Here is a 19,471-nt window from a genome sequence, read left to right on the forward strand (position 1 = left end):
ATTACTGCACAAGGTGAGTAACTCCTCTTTCATAGCATATAGGAGATATGACAAACTGTATAGAATAAAATGTTTCTATAGGTTATATGCAATGCATGTGATCGCAGATCTCAATTTGTTTTACTTAAGGTAAATTCCAGCTGCGTTTGCGGCATTTAGAAAAATCTCTGTTACAAGCTCTCAATGAAGTGAAGGGACGTATTTTAGATGATGACACAATCATAACTACTTTGGAGAACCTAAAGAAGGAAGCAGCAGAGGTCACCAGAAAAGTAGAAGAGACTGATATTGTCATGCAAGAGGTGGAGACTGTATCTCAGCAGTATCTGCCACTTTCTACAGCATGCAGTAGTATCTACTTCACAATGGAGTCACTGAAACAGGTTAGATAAAGAATCAAATTTAATCCCTTTTTCTCACCAGAAATATTCAGTACTCTAACATTTTTCCAAAGTTATGCTGTACTGTTTAAATTCCCGTTATGACTACAGAAGTACGTCACAAATTGCAATAACCTCAGCGTTTGACAAACAGTAGGGCCGTAAGTTCTAAATTCTTTTTTTTTTTTTTACTCTTTAGATACACTTCTTATACCAGTATTCTCTCCAATTTTTCTTGGATATCTATCATAATGTCTTGTACGAGAACCCAAATTTGAAGGGAATTACAGACCATACCCAGCGTCTCTCAATCATCACAAAAGACCTCTTCCAGGTTCAGTATAGAATTTTCATTGACATTGTACTTAGCAAAGGGTCTTGTCCTGTGGAAATCTGATTAAGACTCTTTATAATACAACTAACCTGTTACATTTTGTTTCGCTAGGTGGCTTTCAACAGAGTAGCTCGTGGCATGCTACATCAGGATCACATAACCTTTGCTATGCTGTTGGCCAGAATTAAACTTAAAGGCACAATTGGGTAAATATTTGAATCTTTGCTTTTTGAGATGCATCTCAGTTTTTCCATTTACATACATGAAAGCTTTGTGTTTGGTGCCTTAAAGTTAACCACTACTTCAGCTGAAGACAGATACTTGGCTAAAATCTACTCTACTTTTAATTTAAGGGAGCCTACATATGATGCAGAATTCCAACATTTCTTAAGAGGAAAAGAAATTGTACTCAGCACAGCATCTCTCCCGAAGATCAGTGGACTTACAACTGAACAAATGGAAGCTATGATGAGATTGAGCTGCCTTCCTGAGTTTAAGGACCTGGTTTCTAAGGTTCAAGCTGATGAGGCAAGTATCTCGGTTAAGCACTGTCACTGCACTAAATTTAGGTTAGACCTATGTTGGGTACTTGCATGGCCCCCATTGCTATAGTATGAGTACTTCACAATGTAGCTAACCTCAAACACTCCTATGAGGTATGGAAGTACTGTTCCCATTTTACAATTGGGAACTGAGCCACAGACTAAGTGGCTTGCCAAGTTTACACAGGAAGACTTTGAGCAGGGATTCTAAGCTGGGTTTTCCCAAGCTAGTGCCATAACCCCGTGGATCAGTCTCCCCCTCTCTGTAGAAACTAGTATATAGTTTCAAGCATTGGGTTTTATTTTACTTAAGCCGACTATCCAGTATCTTCAGTAAAATGCAGTATATGTTTTTAGTTTTGGTTGGGGTTTTTGCTGCAGTAAACACCCCCGTCAGTATCAAGACCTTATAATGGTAGGCTCTGTATCGATAAGTGTATAGAAAGTCCCCGTATCGAAGATCTTACAGCTGGAATGGAATCCTAAGTGTCATGTACAATGCTTCATAATTAATATTTCTTTCAATACAGCAATTCTGTATCTGGTTGGAGAGCAGTTCACCAGAGCAGACTGTGCCATACATTTGGTCTGAAGAAAAACCTGCAAGTAAGATCAGTTGCACTCTTACCCTGGCAATTGCCTTGTTACCAGTTTAAGTCTTGAATAGAATAGACCTTCATTAAAGTCTTAGAACTTAGCACTTATGAAAACTGCACGTATGATAGGTCTGAAAATGGAAGTTTTCAATCCACAAAACAATTGCAGCATGAGTAATGACTGTGCAGCCTGCCCCTGGCTCTACCCTACCATGGGGTCTTTGCCCCAGGATGGGGCATTGTCTTAATATCCCCCTCAGACTGACCACAAAAAGGTGTCAGTTACTTGGTATCAGAATGTTTACATGAGTGCAGTTTCCTTGCAAATGTAAGTAAAAGAGGCACGTTCAAATAGTGTCTTCAAAACACTGTTAAAATTGGTTCCAGTATAGTCAGTGTGGTGTCCCACAACAGAAACAAACTATCCTACAGTCCACTGTACACAGACTGTTGAATGGGCATCTGTGCCTTTTTGTCATTGCCAGCCTGGTCTAACTCAGTGCTCTGTAACAGTACTCTGTAAAAGGCTCTCTTGTTACAAGTTTCCTGACCTTGCCTGGTCTCTTACTAGAACTATTGCTACCTCTCCCCCCACCCTGCCACCCCCCCCCCCGCCCCCGCCTCAACTTCTGTATTAACTGAAACTAAGACAGTTCATGCGAAGTGTAGATATTTATAGGTGGCTAGAAAGAAACTAAAGCTCTGGATTGGTGAAAACTTAAAAGAAAACTGCCACTCTTTTGCTTAATCTTTCCCATCTGTAAGATCACATGGGACAGCACTTGCATGCAAAATTTGTTTGAAATAGGCTATTTATCATGAGCATTTCTTTGACACAGCTGTCTAATTGCTATAAATTGTTACTAACCAACATTTTTTTTCTAAAGGGAGGATTTTAAGCTCACTTTTAGTAGCTGCTGTAAAACTCTTTGGCTATGGGATCAGAATTTGCATAAGATAAACACTAGTTTCCCATGGTGCTTTTATCACTGGAGCATATAGGTTTCAATGATAGGTAAACAGTCCGTAGATCTTGACAAAATCTTAACAAGGGATACTGTCAAGCTAAAAGTTTTCTGTTACAAACAACAGCTTAGTTATTTGCCTTAATAGTCTAGCATTCTTCATGTGTTATGCATTTCACAATATTGCAACACTTTAGTTGCAGATGCTGCAGGAAAGCGTGTTTTTTGGGGTTGTTGTTGTTGTTGTTTTTTCTGAAATCCCTAGAGACTTCATGACAACACTTGTATAGGCTTTAGATTCTGTATATGAACTCATTGCGGAAGCATCCAAAGGCCCTAATCAAATTAGGGTACTGTTGTACTAGAACCCTAATCAAATTAGGGTACTGTTGTACTAGAACTAGAGCTCACAACCTGAAAAGAGAACTGTGTGTAAGCCTAATGGTCACATTGATAAATATGCCTAGGTCAGTTTAAGATTAGCTCTGTCCTAAGAAGGTTGTTTTGGTTGTCAGATTGATTAACAGCAATTACCATTATGTGAATTTCAATCTAGAGCACTGCATTTAGCAGTTTGTATCTCAGTCTTTAAAAGCTGTAGTTGTTTTGCTAAGTCTTTTCTTTCTTCTCCGTTATTTGATTAACACCGTTCAAGAATTGGGAAGGAAAGATCAAAATGTTGAGTTATGACCTGTTAAGCATCAGGAACAATAACACACACTGTCTTCTTTTCTCATTTTAGCACCTATTGGGCAGGCCATTCATCGTTTACTCTTGATCCAGGCATTCCGTCCAGATCGTCTGCTGGCCATGGCACTTGCCTTTGTTTCAGCAAATCTTGGTGAATCCTTTATGTCTATTATGGAGAAGCCATTAGATCTGACACACATTGTAGATACTGAGGTAAATTATAGGAATGAAAATACTTTTCTTTAAAATATGTCATCGCATTGAGGGCATACGTTTCTGTTGGTGGTGGCCCATCAGACTGCTCTGCCTCAATTTGTGGTGATGGGTGTCCGTTATAGGCTTCAGCACTGAGAGAACAGTATTCCTAGGATCCTTTTTAGCTAAAACTACAGTGGAGTTGCATCTTATGCAGGGGTTAGGTTCTAAAGTCAGCTCGTAAGGCAAAAATCACGTATATTCAAAATTACCCTTGAAAATCCCTTAAATCGCCCATAAAGTACAGTATACTGTACATGGTTTTGTGTATACAACCCTGTACAGTAATATGTGTAAATGTATAATGTATACAGTAATGGACAGTATAGAATAAAGAGTACATATGCAAAATATAATTTTACAGTACTGTATTTTTAATTACAAGGGGTAATTGCAGGGGGGGTTAATACAGGGGGTTGTCAGGGCTTGATGTCGATCCAGGAGACGGAGGTGACAGAGAGCTTGAGTGACGGAGAGCGAGTCGAAGACGAAGTGGTTGGCTCTGGTTCAGCTGAAGAAGTTGATTGTGTAGGCTCATCTACTGCTGGTTGTTTTTCCTTGAAAAACATGGTGATTGGCAACTGTCGCTGTTGTCTCTTGAGCCGCTCAAACATTTCTTAATATGGTCTCAAATCGTCCGTAATACTACGTGTGATTTTGAGGCTTCGTTCCATAGAGGGATCGTATTCAGAAATTAAATCATTCAAGTGTTTCGCTGCTTGGAACACTTCAGCAAATTATGAGGATTCCAACTTGCTGGCTCTTCCTGTGCATCGTCATCATCTTCGTCTTCTGTAGATGATTTTATCAGTTCTTCTAACTCTTCATTAGTCAATGTTTCTCTATGGCTCTCAATTAATTCTTCAATTTCTTCCTCAAGGATGTTGACAAAGCCATCACCACCCACTTGCCTGGCCACATGAACAATGAGTTCCACTTCTTTGTCAATGGTCAGGAAACCCCTAAAATCATTCACACAGTCTTTCCATAGGTTTCGCCAATATGCATTGACTGTTTCAGGCTTGATTGCATCCACTGCCTGTTTAATATAAGTTATGCAATCAGCAATGTTGAAGGACTTCCAACACTCCTTCACATTAAAATTGGGATCAGCATCCATAGTGCTACATATCCGTGAGAACGTAAGCCTCATATACGTGGCCTTGAAACAGTGAATCACGCCTTGGTTGAGAGGTTGAAGAATGGAGGTGGTATTGGGGGGGGAGAAAGACGACTTCAACGTCATTATGCGCAAACCAGAGTGCCGCAGGGTGGCCAGGAGCATTGTCTACGATCAGCAACACTTTAAAGTCAAGTCCTTTCTCTTCGAGGTACCACTTGACCTCTGGAATAAAACACTTGTGGAACCAATCCAGAAATAATGCTGCCGTCACCCAAGCCTTTGTTTTTTATTTGATTTTTATTTTTATTTGATTTTCCAGAACACGGGCAGGAGATTTTTGTTCTTGCCTTTTAGGGCATGGGGATTTGCAGCCCTGTAGAGCAAGCCCAGCTTTATTAAATGCCCAGCTGCATTGCCACAAAACAACACAGTCACACTATCTTTAGCTGCTTTGAAGCCAGGGGCTTGTCTTTCTGATTTCAAAGTGTAAGTGCAGTTGGGCATTTTTTTCCAGACGAGCCCAGTCTTGTCAGCATTAAAAACTTGTTCCGGAAGGTAGCCGTTTTCTTCTATGATTTTCTTTAATTGTTCGGGGTAGGCTTTTGCTGCCTCTTCATTGGCAAATGCAGCTTCACCAGTAGTCTGCACATTTTTGAGGTTGAAGCGGTTCCTAAAACTGTTAAGCCAACCTTGGCTGGCTTTGAATTCCTTCTCATCAGAAGGCTGTCCCTCTTCAGAGGGAGGTTTGAACAGTGCGTAGAGGCTAAGAGCCTTTTCTCGCAACGTGTTGCCATCGATAGGCACACATTTACAGTTCATGTCTTTCAGCCATAAGTTTAATGCTTTTTCAGTCTTCACTAAAGTCTTATCACGCACCTGGCTCATCACGTTAGCAGTTATCGGAGCATTTGATGCCACGGCTTGACAAATTTCTCTCTCTCGAATCTTGATGGCACAGATGCTAGATTCGTTGCGGCCATATTTACGCGCCACGTTGGAGACCAACATATCATCTCTCAATAAGTGCAACACAGCCAGTTTTTCCTCCAGCGTTGGAACAGATCGCTGTTTCTTCAGTTGAGCACCAGATGAAGTAGTTGGTTTGCGTTAAGGGGTCACGTTGTATGAAAAATAGGTACAGTATCTTTAAACACTAAAATCACTCTCAGCGCGGCGAGATGCTCACCTTATGAGAGGCACGCTGGAACTGAGACCAACTGAGGGACCAGCAGATTCACGTCTCCCATCTCATGCTCACTCTGGGGCATACGCTCATTGAGTGGAATGGTGGGCGGAATCGCCCACACTATTTACAGGTATCTTGTTATTTTTCTTTTTTTTTTTGCTGAGTGTGTATAGTTGAATTTGCATAAGTTAAACGCATGTATGATGCAACTCACTGGTATTGCAATATAACGCAACTTACAAGCTATGCTGAACAGTTTATTACAGTAGCATAAAGGATGAAGGGAATTTATTTTCCCCATGCAGATCTGGGGGAGATGCATAATTATCAATATGGCTTACTCTTATGATAATTGTGAATGTTTTGTTTAAACGTCTTGGATTGTAGGTGAAACCTAATACTCCTGTACTGATGTGTTCTGTACCTGGCTATGATGCCAGTGGCCATGTTGAAGATCTTGCAGCTGAACAAAACACACAGATTATCTCTATTGCTATAGGTAAGAATACATTATTGTTAGGTTTGGCAGAACTTGATTTTCATTTTTTATAATTTTTGACAGATACTGATTGTTTTTTAAGAACACTTAACGGTTTAAAACTTTCAGTGGAGGGAAATCATGGGGGAGACACTTTATTTAATGACAGACATTGGGATTCAAAATTTAAAGCTTTATCATCATAAACACAAATTGTCAACATCACTTGTCAAAATATACAAAGTAAATATCCTTAAATCTGTCTTCAAGCAGCATTTTTATTGTTTGCCTGTCTGTAAATGTTTATTATTGATTCAAATATTTTTTCATCTTTGTGTGTGTACATGGTGAAATTAACATTTACTAATTTAAAAAAAGCAAATTGTTCCAGGCAGTTATCATGTTTGTCTTATTTCTTACCACCTCATATAAACATAATTTAAGCCAATTAAGTTTCTAGAGCTAACCATAAACTTTTGCTTGTAGGCTCTGCTGAAGGATTTAATCAAGCAGATAAGGCAATAAACACAGCAGTGAAATCTGGCAGGTATGTTCTCTCCTTCTTTTTATGTAGTAGAACTGTGAATAACAGGTTAGTTACTGTTCTGTTAATATATTCTTGTAGGTGGGTGATGCTAAAGAATGTCCATCTGGCTCCTGGTTGGTTGATGCAGCTAGAGAAGAAGCTGCATTCTTTACAACCTCATGCTTGCTTCCGACTTTTCCTTACAATGGAGATAAATCCCAAGGTAACTGAAACCAGGTTTGGCTTCGACTGGCACAGCAAGTGGTGTGTAGTGCTGTTCCAGTGTCCACTGTTACAAGAATCCTACCAACCAGGGCAGCATTCCCCATGATGGCCTTAGTTTGACAGGGGAAAGGGTGCATTTTGGAATGCATCTGCAGAAGCAGGAACAAATGTCCCCAAAATCCTGCCTGGTGCTGTCTAGGGTATTGCTCACACTATTCCTAGTAATGTCAAATGTTTTGTAAATATCCTGTCTCCCTGCTTACGCAGGAAGAAAAGTCTGCCTACATCTTCCCATCCTTTCCTATTTCTTATTAGAAAGTAATTGGCCCTTAGTACATAATTCATGTTAAAGTATATGATTCTCTTGTTGTAAGTCCATAGTCCTGGTAGTTTCAGCATTTTATTGCAAGACTGAGGATACTCTGTTACAATAAAAAACTTAGTGTAGGTTAACAAACTTGTTCCAAATATCACATTCTTCATAGAAGAGAGCATTCCTCAGGGTGTAACTTGTGTTGATGCTCTTCTGTCCTAGGTGCCGGTGAATTTGCTACGTGCTGGTCGGATCTTTGTGTTTGAACCTCCTCCTGGTGTAAAGGTGAACATGCTGAGGACATTCAGTAGTATTCCTGTTTCTAGAATATGCAAGGTGAGGCGATGGTTTCTGTATAGTTATGGGAACTCAGAAACTGAAAACTGTTTATTAAAGTTTCTTTTTAACTTCATAGCTTTCAGTTGGTCTATCATACATTAAACTAATGTTATGCCTTCTGATATTACTGTAAAGCAACCAGCTTTTCAGAGGCTTTCACTTTACCCTGACTAAAACATGCATGTCATGTAAGGAAGCAATATTTTAAGCTTTTTGTGATCTGATACATTAAAACTTGGAGATGCTGTGTTTACTAAACATTTGACATTCACCAGCACTATAGCAAACCAGGTTTCTTTTTTAATAAATTCTGATCACTTTGGTTTTATTGTGGAGAAATAATGCATTTTCTTTTCCCCATGCTAGTCTCCAAACGAACGTGCTCGTTTATATTTCCTCCTTGCCTGGTTCCATGCCATCATTCAAGAACGTTTGCGATATGCTCCCCTGGGCTGGTCCAAGAAATATGAATTTGGTGAATCTGATCTGAGATCTGCCTGTGACACAATAGATACCTGGCTGGATGATACAGCAAAGGTAATTGAATTTTTTGCGCTTTCATAATCTTTTTTTAAATACAGAGTAACATTTGGATTACTTGTGGTTACTGTTCAATGAAGGGCAAATTAATCTGAAACACTGATGAGATTAGCTGAAAGCAAGCAATATCCAAAACAAAATTTCAAACTATTTAATGAAAGCCAAAATCAAACAAACTGTCCAAACTCGATTTCCCTATTTTTGGGGGAATCTTCACATTCTAATTAAATTCTCTTTACTGTCAGGGCCGCCAAAACATTTCACCTGACAAGATCCCATGGTCTGCTCTAAAGACATTGATGGCACAGTCCATTTATGGAGGTCGCATTGATAATGAATTTGATCAGCGTTTGCTAAACACTTTCCTGGAGCGTTTGTTTACCACTTTGAGCTTTGATAGTGAATTCAAACTGGCTTGCAAGGTTGATGGACGTAAGGATATTCAAATGCCAGATGGAATCAGGTATTTTTTCAACCTCAAATTTCAGTTGGTCTCACCCTAGTAGCCTGCTTTCCTTCTGAGAAGCTGGACTCTAAGTTGTATTTTTTGCATTGGTATTTAGCCAGGCAATGTATTCCTGGTCACCTATTAAAATGCGTGAGATTATGGATAATTAACTTAGTTCAATTTACTGCCACAACTTTCACTTGCAGATGTGAAGAATTTGTCCAATGGGTTGAGTTGCTGCCAGACACACAAACCCCATCCTGGCTTGGTTTACCAAACAATGCAGAAAAAGTTCTTCTCACCACACAGGGTAAAACTTGTATTTGACTTTGTGTGCTTACAGGTTATGTAAACTTCACTCTTTTTTTTTTTAATGCTCAAAATAGATGAGACACAAGTACCTTTTTGAGATACTTGTAACTTTACTATTTAGTGTATCTCAATATGTATTAACAATATCAGCCTCCACAAAATAATGAATAAATGTCTATGAATTCTTAAGGTTTAAAGTAACTTGCTTAGAATTTCATCAGTAGACAGGAAGATACTACACAAGTGAGACTCTGACTTTTAGTTCTAGTCCTAAGGAAGGTTACTCTTGTTTAATAATATACTTAAGAATTATTTTTAAATAAGTGGCAATCACAGAAGTGTTAAATGTAATCCACTAATGCCTCTTTCAAACTTTCCTTGTACTGATATCCCAACACTTTTCTTTACTTTTTTTTTTTTTTGGCTTTGCTTCCTTTATTCTTTGGTTCAGGTATTGATATGATCAGTAAAATGCTGAAAATGCAGATGCTAGAGGATGAGGATGATCTAGCTTATACAGAAACTGAGAAGAAGGCAAGAACAGATTCAACTTCAGATGGTCGTCCATCCTGGATGAAAACACTGCACACCACAGCCTCCAACTGGTTCCATCTTATCCCACAAACTCTAAATCCTCTTAAACGAACAGTGGAAAATATTAAGGTGATTGCCATATACATATTTTGGTCTGTAAAAGAGTAGGGGTTATGCAAATGTGGCTGAGGTATCCTACTCAGATTGCAGCCTGAAAAAGGTCTTTCTAGATCCAAGTAGTATAGCAGACTTTGAAACAAGACATTGTTTCCTTTTCTTTGCTGTAATTCAGTTAAAGAAATTATGACAGAGTAACACTTCCATTTGGTTGGGAAGGTATCATTTAGAAGAGTTTACTTCTAGTCTCTTGCTTCCTGAGCCAGGGGTGCTGTAAGTGCAGCATCAGACACATCACATGTCTGATCACTCAAGTGAACTGAGAAGTGTATGTTGGCTCAAAGGTAGTATCACTGGTCGGTCCTCACTGGAAAGATGGGTGGTAGCTAATAATGAGGCTTCTGCTAATTGGGAGTGGAGACTAATAATGAAAGGGAGCCATAAAGCTGTGAGGGCTAGTATGAGACAGGTTGTTTTACAAGCAAGAGAGTTTAGGGAGAGTCTCAGTTTCTAGGTTGTTGAATGATTTAGACGTGGATTATATATTAAACTTCTCTATTTAGACCATATTATGGACTTGAGCTCTGGATGTAGATAAAGAAAGGAACAGGAATTTGTAGTAATCAGACCAAACTGCAGCAGGCAGCTTGCACACTGTTGTTCCCACCTGCAGTTGGTGTCAGTAGGGAATGAAGTATTTGCTTCGCTTCCCTTAAACTACTATCTGTGGGGCAGCTGCATCTTTGGGGTGGGTGGAGGAAGTGACTGCATTGTAAAAAACACATTACGGTGAGACCTTAACAGCTGATGTTAATGTATGTGGGATTTGGGCAGCCAACTAGTGCCCTTCAGTGTTGCAGGGCTAAGTTAGTTTTCCCACCAGAAGATGCTCATCATGTTTTTTTCTTGCTTAAATAAGGATCCGTTGTTCCGATTCTTTGAGAGAGAGGTGAAAATGGGAGACAAATTACTTCAGAATGTCCATCAGGATCTTGCCGATGTGCTTCAGGTTTGTGAAGGCAAGAAGAAACAGACCAACTACTTGCGTACACTTATAAACGAATTGGTGAAAGGTATATTACTTCAAACAAGCTTCTCTTTTTAGAATGCTTTCCCAGTAATCCTGTTACATCAGCTGATGTCTTCTCATTTCCAGCACTGACCAGGGGAAAGAAAAAACACTATTCTTGCCTAATACAAAATTCTGAAGTCAAAATGGTGAGGTTGGTCCTGTGACATATATGAACTGCAGTATTGCCAACCTAACCATTCAAATAGCATAAGATTGGCTTAAAAATTTGATTTATTTTTTTTCAAGTCAATCTAGGTTTTTTGCCTTTGGGGTTCACTTGGATTGTGGTTTTTAACCTTGTTCTGCAACTGTGGGAGCTAGAAACTATTTAAATGAAAGATGAAACTTTCATGTTACTGTCCAGGAGCTGGAGATTTAAGTAGGACATCTATATTGTGTGACTTGGAAAAGAATTGAGAGTTGGCAGCACTAAAACTGAGACTGGTATCAAAAAATAAGATTTTGCTGAGTTTGAAACAAACAGTTGGAGCCTGGTGTTAATTGACCGTAAATCAGTTTCCATCTAAACCTTAAGTTTTAAGCACTCACTTGTAACAAAATTATCAGAGGAACTCCAAAAGTTACCCTGGCTTGATTTTCTCTGCTCATACATTTGGCAGTATGATGAAAAGGGGACATTTTGTACCAATACAGTGGAATATGCTGGTGGTTGAGATACCGATTTAAGCAGAACTATTGTACACTGAATTAATAAAATATTCTTTGCCGTGTGACCCAAGGATAAAGGTGGTGGTACCCTTTGCAGTAACTCCTTAAAATTGGTGTCTTCCATGTTGCAAAAGGCTTAATTGTAAAATTAGCTGTGATGTATTTTGAGACCTGATGTGTATATGCAGTTGAACTTACTAATGAATGTCTTCCAGGATTTGTTAGTAAATTGTACTTCAGACAGTAATTTCTGTTTAAATATTCATCTGAAGAACACATTTTAGAAAACTAGGTAGCTTTCTATAATGTCATGAAATTCTGTTTGTCTTTCAGTTTGTGTTACACTTGTACTCTCTGGTCCCAGTTAGGTTAGAACCCCATTGTGGTTGGTGGTATAAAAAAATCTGTTGTAAAACACAGTAATAGCGAAGTGGCTGCCACTGAAAGGGTAAAATTGCATTTGGAAATAGTGTGTAATCCAACTCATACCCATACAGAGCTCTTACCTTGGATATGTCTTCTCTAGGTATTGTGCCTCATAGCTGGTCTCATTACACTGTACCTGCTGGCATGACTGTTATTCAGTGGGTGTCTGACTTCAGTGAACGCATTAAACAACTACAGAATATTTCCCAGGCAGCTGCTTCTGGTGGAGCAAAAGAACTAAAGGTATCTATCTTGCGTTGTATTGCCTTTTCTCATTAAAGGCTTTTCTGAATTCTGAGAAATCAGGGTTACATGAGTCTGTAACTGCTTATATCTGTTAGTGTAAAAAGCATTGAAACACTTTAGCTAAGGAGCTTATCAGAAATCTTACCTGGACACCGCTTCAAACGTGCTTGTATATTATGGTGTACCTGAATGACTTCCTGTGTTTAAAAATTGCCATTTTCCAAACCTAGCTACAGATCATGCACACAGAATAGTTGCTGCAATGGGAAAAAACAGCTAGGCTATGTCTACACTACTGCCGGGATCAATCCACCAGCGGTCAATTTAGCGGGTCTAGTGAAGACCTGCCAAATCAACAATAGAGTGCTCTCTAGTCAACCCCCTGTACTCTACAAGAAGAGTAAGGTAAGTTGACAGGAGACTTTCTGACATCAACCCCCGCTGCCCTGGTGTAGACCCTGTGGTAACTCGACCTAAAGTATGTCCACTCAGCTACATTATTCACATAGCTGGAGTTGTGTAGTGTAGGTCGCCTTACCGTGGTAGTGTAGACGTAGTCTTACTTACTGTTCTGTAACTGTTGTTCTTCAAAATGTGATGCAGCCATGTATTCCATGTAGGTGCGTGTGGGTCCCGAGCACCAAAGCAAATAATTTTGACTAGCTGTACATGTAGGGGCAGCACTCATGCCCTGTGACCCTAGCTTCTACTGTGGCTGTATAAGGTTGGTGCACCCCCAACCTCCCTCATTTCCTTTGCTCCAAATATCAAGAGTACAGACTCCGATGCAGAGGGTGAGTTGTGGAATACACATCTGCATCACATCTAGAAAAACGGAAACAGTTACTTAACTGAACTGTAATTCCTTCTTCAAGTAGTCACAGCCATGAATTTCATGTAGGTGACTCTCAAGCAGTATTTGCAGGAGGTGGGGCTTGGAATATGTTTAAACAAGGAGTGCAGGATTACCTTCTCAAAGGTTTCATCTGATCTGGATTTAGCATTAGTGGCATATTGGTTTTAAACATATGTACACAGGCTCCAGTGGCAGCTCTGCAAATTCCTAATATAGGAGCATCACTTGGAAATGCCATCATCATTGCCTGGGCCCTTTGTGGAGGCCCAATCTGAGCTGCTTCATATGCTGTCATGATATAGAAAGTTATCCACCTTGAGATCATCTGTGAAGAGACCGCTTGCCCCTTCATTTGGTTCACATATGAAACAGATGAGATGAAGAAAGGAAGCATTTAGTTCTATCTGTAAAAGGCTAAACATCACCTGACATCCAACGTGTGAAGATGCTGTTCATCTGAGGTTGAATTCGGCTCAGGGAAGAACACGGGTAGATATGTATCGGAGGGGTAGCCGTGTTAGTCTGGGTCTGTGAAAGCGGCAAAGAGTCCTGTGGCACCTTATAGACTAACAGACGTATAGGAGCATAAGCTTTCGTGGGTGAATACCCACTTCTTCAGGTGCATGTCATGTATGTCTGTTAGTCTATAAGGTGCCACAGGACTCTTTGCCACTTTCACTGGTAGATATATAATTTGTTTCAAGTAAAACTGAGAAACCACTTTAGATAAAAATTTATGGTGTGACTGAAGGGTTACTTTGTTTTTGGAAAATTGTGTGTCAGGATGCTCCGCCATCAGAGCTTGCAATTCACACGTGCTCCTAGCAGATGATGTTGCCACAAGGAAAGGAGCTTTCTGACAAAAAGGAAGAAAGAAAGAGGTCAGGGTGAAGAGAAAGAGATATGGAAGGCCAAACCAATAACCTGAGGACAATAACCTGAGGTCAGAGAATTGATATTGTTTCTGCCACATTGGAGCAATGAGAATGAGCTTGGCACGATCCAGTTTCAGCTTGAGAATGACCTCCAGGATGATTGGAATTGGAGGAAAGGGCATACAGGAGTGCTGATTCCCAGAATCAGGTGAAAAGCATCAACTGGAGGCCTCGACTGAGACCCACACCCTCAAGAGCAAAATAGATAGCATTTCTTGTCTGTCTTGAACAGATCAGAATTCTCAAACTGCAAAGAGGTGCCGCAGGACACAGGGCTTTTTAGACCACTTGTAATTCAAGGAGAAATTTTCTACTGAGGGGATCTGCCAGATGATTCTGGATCCTAGGTAAATGACAGGCCACAGTGATTGTTTTTGTTGATGCAAAACTGGCAGAGTCTGATCACCTTCTGACACAGCACATTGGAGTATGCACCCCCGTCTGTTCACATAATACATCATGTTGATATTCTTAAGGATGTGCATCAGTGACAGTAGTCCTGCTTGATGGGGACTGGGTGAAGGGAACACCCTGGCACACGTTCCCTGAACAGTTGTCCACCATAAGGAGTCCGGACAGGCAGAGGAAGTCAGACCAGTTTGTCCAACAGATGATGGATCAGATGATAGATCAATGTCAAACACATTTGAAGAGGACAAAGGTGTAACCTGACGTATTGGACTTTCTGTGTGTATGTAGCCACATGGCTTAGCAATCTCAGGCATACTTGGGCTGTGGTTGAGGGTTGAGACTGCAGTTCCAGACACAGGTGGTGAATAATGCAAAATCAGTCAGTCGGCAGAAATGCTCTCAAACTCAGTCTAGCAGGGCCACAGTGAACTCAGTACTGGAATTAATGTTGACTTCCCATTGGTTAAGATGAGACCTAGACTATCGAGTAAGCGTAGTGTGAACTGAACATGAGGACTTCTTCTCTGGACTTGCCTCTCTGTACCAATCATCTAGATGCAGGAAGATATGAAATCCCCTCTTCCTGAGATATGCTGTCACCACAATCATGCAATTGCTAAAAACCCAGGGAGTGGAAGATAGAGCAAAGGGAACATGGTGTACTGATAGCGTCCCAACACGGGGGCGGCATCAGTACTAAAGAGGAATGGGGAATTGGGCATTGGTGGTATTGAGCGAGACACAGTCCTACCCGGTACTACAAGAGGTGCCAGCACTGAGGTCAAGGACGGTACTGAAGTCAACAACAGAATCTATTGTTAGGGCAATGACTGTACTAAACGGCGCACAAGCATTGACGGGGAGCTTTTGGGGCCAGGCCTGGCATCTGCCTCAATTCCACAGTCTGGGACATGGGCAGTGCAAGCTGCACTGCCAATAAACCCAACAGTTCTGCAACCCAGCTAGAAGGTGCCATGGGCACCACTGAGAACAAAGCATTAAAAGCTACGGCCCCAGAAAAATTCCTGAACTAGTGGAGAGTCAGGGACTGAGAGGCAAAGCAGGTCTGATGCTGCCTGGCATGCTACCAGCACGGAGACAATCTGCTCCAGTCCTGACATCATTGGTACTGGACTCAATGAACACCCCATGGCCAGAATCAGAGTCAATGATACAGGCTCTTGCTGGTCTCAGTATGGTACCAGGGAGCAGTTCAACCAGTGGTTCTCAAATTTTGTACTGGTGACCCCTTTCACACAGCAAGCCTATGAGTGTGACCCCCCCCACCTTATAAGTTAAAAACACATTTTTTTATATTTAACACTATTATAAATGCTGGAGGCGAAGCGGGGCTTGCAGTGACACTGACAGCTTACGACACACACACCCCCAACCCAGTAATAACCTTGTGTCCCCTTGAGGGGTCATGACCCCCAGTTTGAGAACCCCTGAGTTAGATGGACCTGCTCCATTCTGCATGCCAGGAGTACGATGCCAGTTAGCACTCCTCTTAAAAGATGAGGAAGAGTCTCCCTGAGCCCTGAAGTGGTCCCAATTAGTGTTATGGAGAGTAACTCCTCTTCCTCTTGAGTGAAACACCAGAGTCCGAACATGGAGCACAGTTACTTGCTAGTTACGAAGGTGACCACCAATCAGACAAGGGCCTCAGTGCTGAAGTGGGCCTCAAGGCCTGCTCCAGAAAGTGCTGCTTCCGCCATAAGTCTCTCGCCTCCTGAATCCTTTTTTTAACAAAACAACCCCAAAACCTTACAAATGGAGCACTAGTCCATAAAGTGTCCCTCACTGAGACACCACAAATACTTTGTGTGAGGATGCTCCTCACGTGACAGATGATGCTTGAACCCTGGTGAGGGCATCACACGAGGCAGCCTGCTATTCAAACACTATATTGACACTAAACAAAATCTAAGCTACTGTTATCTAGAACAGGGGTTCTCAAATTTCATTGCACCGTGACCCCCCTCTGACAACAAAAATTACTTCTCAACTCCAAAAGGGGGGACCGAAGCCTAAGCCCCATTGCCCTGGGCAAGGGCAAATTCAGCCCCAGGCTTCAGCCCCAGGCAGGGGGCCTGTAACCTGAGCCCTGCTGCCCAGGGCTGAAGCCCTTGGGCTTTGGCTTCAGCCCTGGGCAGTAGGGCTTGTTCTAAGTTTAAGCAAGTCTAAGCCAGCACTGGCGACCCCATTCAAAGGGGGTCACTACCCACTTTGGGGTTCCGACCCATAGTTTGAGAACCGCTGATCTAGAAGAAATAATGCTCAGAAAACTGATACTAAAACATGAGGTGAGAACAACACTCAGAGCTCCGATTCAAGCCATGGGCAGTGAGAGGGAACTGAGAAGGGTCAGGGAGGTGCTGTCTTTAAATACCCAGAGGAGGTGTCCCAAGGCATGAGCACAGCCTCTATAGGTACTGCTAGGCAAAGTTCTCTGGCTTTGGTGCGCTGGGCACATGCATGGAATACGCTGCATGTACTCAAAGAAGACAATACCTTATAGCACAGCATTGTGGGAAATGTTGACACATTAGGAAATTTGTATTTCTAATTCTACTTATATATATGCAATAGAATTACGTACAAATATTGAACTCTTCTGAAACTGCTAATTTTTTCCTATAAAACAGACTTTAGGATTCATAAAATTGTTTCTACATGTGTATGTTAGTAGGAAACTATCCCTTTGAGGGTAAATCTTCATCTGAGGAAACATGCCATACATAGTTTGCAAGATGGTCCATATTTTAGTGCAACTTTTTGTTTAAATAGATATTGAATGCAGCTAAGTGCCATTGCAGTAGCTACTATAGAAATTTCTAAAACATACAATTCTTTTAATAGAACATCCATGTGTGCCTGGGTGGCTTGTTCGTACCTGAGGCTTATATTACTGCTACAAGACAATATGTGGCTCAAGCAAACAGCTGGTCCCTGGAAGAACTTTGTCTAGAAGTCAATGTTACAGCTACTCAGAATGCAGTCCTGGATGCTTGCAGTTTTGGAGTCACAGGTTAGCTGATGTGCTTTTTACAAGGTGGAAGGGAAGGAAATAGGTGCTATTAGCCCTTAACACTGAGTATTTATCTTCTGTAAAAATGCTGGTACAGACCATATCAGATACATAACACCGAGGGGAGTTAACAAGCACAGTGAAAGTTTGATTGCAGTTGCACGAGAAGTAGCATTGGAAGTCAATTTCTATGGGGGATTCTGCATTATTTAAAAACACGTTAATGGAAAACTTTGCTATGCTAGTGCATAGGGGTTGAGAATCCTTATGAATGAACATTGTCAGGAGTAGTGCAATATGGATAAATGCAAATAACTAACAGTCAATATGTTAGAGGTAGCGCTCTGGTGGCTTTTTTATTCCTCTAGTAGCCTTCACTGTTACCTTTTCTGGGGTATTTTTTCATTTATAAATGAGGTCTCCCATTTTAACAGTAGGTCTAAATATCAATTACCACATTTTAGATGGGTGAATCTACCTCTGGACTTGAAAATGGAGTGGAAAAGGAAACTTCCTTTAAATGTGCATACACTTCACTTTCAGGAAAGACCTCACATTTTCATACTTCTTAACTCATAGGTTTGAAGCTTCAGGGAGCTACATGCAGTAACAATAAACTGTCCCTTTCAAATGCTATATCAACTATATTGCCCATAACACAGCTTCGCTGGATCAAGCAGACAAATGCAGATAAAAAGGCTAATGTGGTAAGTAATGTGGAGACATAAGTTTTGTTATTCTGTGATTTCTTTCAGTAGTGGCTCATCAGCTTTAAATTCTACTTTCTCTGGTGCCATGGAATAAAAATGGGGAAATACCTGCTTCCATTTCATTAGTCTTACATTTTGCGGTACCACAGATGTTCCTTTCCAATATGAGTTTTCAACCTGGGGGTTACAATTCCTAGGAGTCTGACAAACAGATCCAGTATTGCTACCACCCTTTCTTTGTGGCTAGCTGGGGGGTACCAAGAAATGTAAACTCATGAAGCATTGGGTCCTGAGAAGTCTGAACAACACCTTAGAAATGTATTATAAAAAGTACACTTTAGCCTGGCAGGCTGGGAGTTCTTTCTTAGGAGTACAGTTGATCTTGGTTGGGGAAGGATGGGCAAAGTTCAATATGGAATGCCTCTTCATAATTTCCAGTGGTGGGGACCTTTGCTGTCTTCCCTTTGACTTTTATCTTGCATTCATCTGTCTTATCCACATTTTAATAAATGCCTAACTTCTTTTCCAGGTTACATTACCAGTTTATCTGAACTTCACCCGTGCTGATCTGATCTTCACTGTTGACTTTGAAATAGCCACCAAGGAAGATCCTCGCAGTTTCTATGAACGTGGTGTTGCAGTCCTCTGCACAGAGTAACAAAATAACATTTTCTAACTGATAAATAGTAAAATTCAGTGTCTTTAATCTAGTCCACAGTGTTAGTTTTAACCTCCAGGGCATGGTTAAGTTGTCAGATGGATTGGTGTAAAGTTGACTTGCTAGAGGCTGGGCTTCTTGCCAGGGTTTCTGGTGATACTGATGGTTTTGAGGGAGAATTGGATGTGGTTTTTAGATGGCTCTAGTTACATATGGTAATGTTTGATGGCTCCTACTACATTCAATAAATTCTGTAGCATGATTTGTGGTTCTTTATTTCATTTCTAAAAGCATTGTTCTTGCCATGACTTGCTCTAGAGAATTACTTCCATTAATACTTTTAAATGTTCAAGGAATGGAGAATGATGGTGAAGCATTACCCAGGTCTTCAATAATGAATGATGCTAACTTACTAAGAAACCAGTTTTACCATTTGTGGTACTTAACTTGCAGATCTCCTGTATAAATCACCTGTAACCAGAAACAAGAAAAGCCCAAATGAATTCAGTGGAACAAGTTGAAATTGAGCAAACACTGGTTTTAAAAAGGAACGC

The 19,471-nt window shown here is 40.8% G+C and overlaps 1 protein-coding gene across 1 annotated transcript in view; it reads left to right on the forward strand.

Annotated features, from left to right (window-relative positions):
• LOC140913377 (cytoplasmic dynein 1 heavy chain 1) overlaps nt 1–19,136 on the forward strand; it is a 100,879-nt gene extending 81,743 nt beyond the window's left edge. The window contains exons 60-78 of the mRNA XM_073349669.2: nt 130–383; nt 580–714; nt 826–920; nt 1,068–1,242; nt 1,787–1,862; nt 3,560–3,720; nt 6,459–6,570; nt 7,036–7,096; nt 7,175–7,298; nt 7,836–7,949; nt 8,319–8,489; nt 8,738–8,955; nt 9,147–9,250; nt 9,704–9,915; nt 10,823–10,976; nt 12,171–12,313; nt 17,381–17,549; nt 18,129–18,256; nt 18,789–19,136. Coding sequence (XP_073205770.2) covers nt 130–383; nt 580–714; nt 826–920; nt 1,068–1,242; nt 1,787–1,862; nt 3,560–3,720; nt 6,459–6,570; nt 7,036–7,096; nt 7,175–7,298; nt 7,836–7,949; nt 8,319–8,489; nt 8,738–8,955; nt 9,147–9,250; nt 9,704–9,915; nt 10,823–10,976; nt 12,171–12,313; nt 17,381–17,549; nt 18,129–18,256; nt 18,789–18,917 — 2,735 coding nt within the window. The 3' untranslated portion in view covers nt 18,918–19,136. The remainder of the gene's footprint in view (nt 1–129; nt 384–579; nt 715–825; nt 921–1,067; nt 1,243–1,786; nt 1,863–3,559; nt 3,721–6,458; nt 6,571–7,035; nt 7,097–7,174; nt 7,299–7,835; nt 7,950–8,318; nt 8,490–8,737; nt 8,956–9,146; nt 9,251–9,703; nt 9,916–10,822; nt 10,977–12,170; nt 12,314–17,380; nt 17,550–18,128; nt 18,257–18,788) is intronic.
• Nucleotides 19,137–19,471: the final 335 nt, after the last annotated feature.

Source organism: Lepidochelys kempii, chromosome 6 (assembly GCF_965140285.1).
Source record: "Lepidochelys kempii isolate rLepKem1 chromosome 6, rLepKem1.hap1, whole genome shotgun sequence".
Lineage (NCBI taxonomy): Eukaryota > Metazoa > Chordata > Testudines > Cheloniidae > Lepidochelys > Lepidochelys kempii.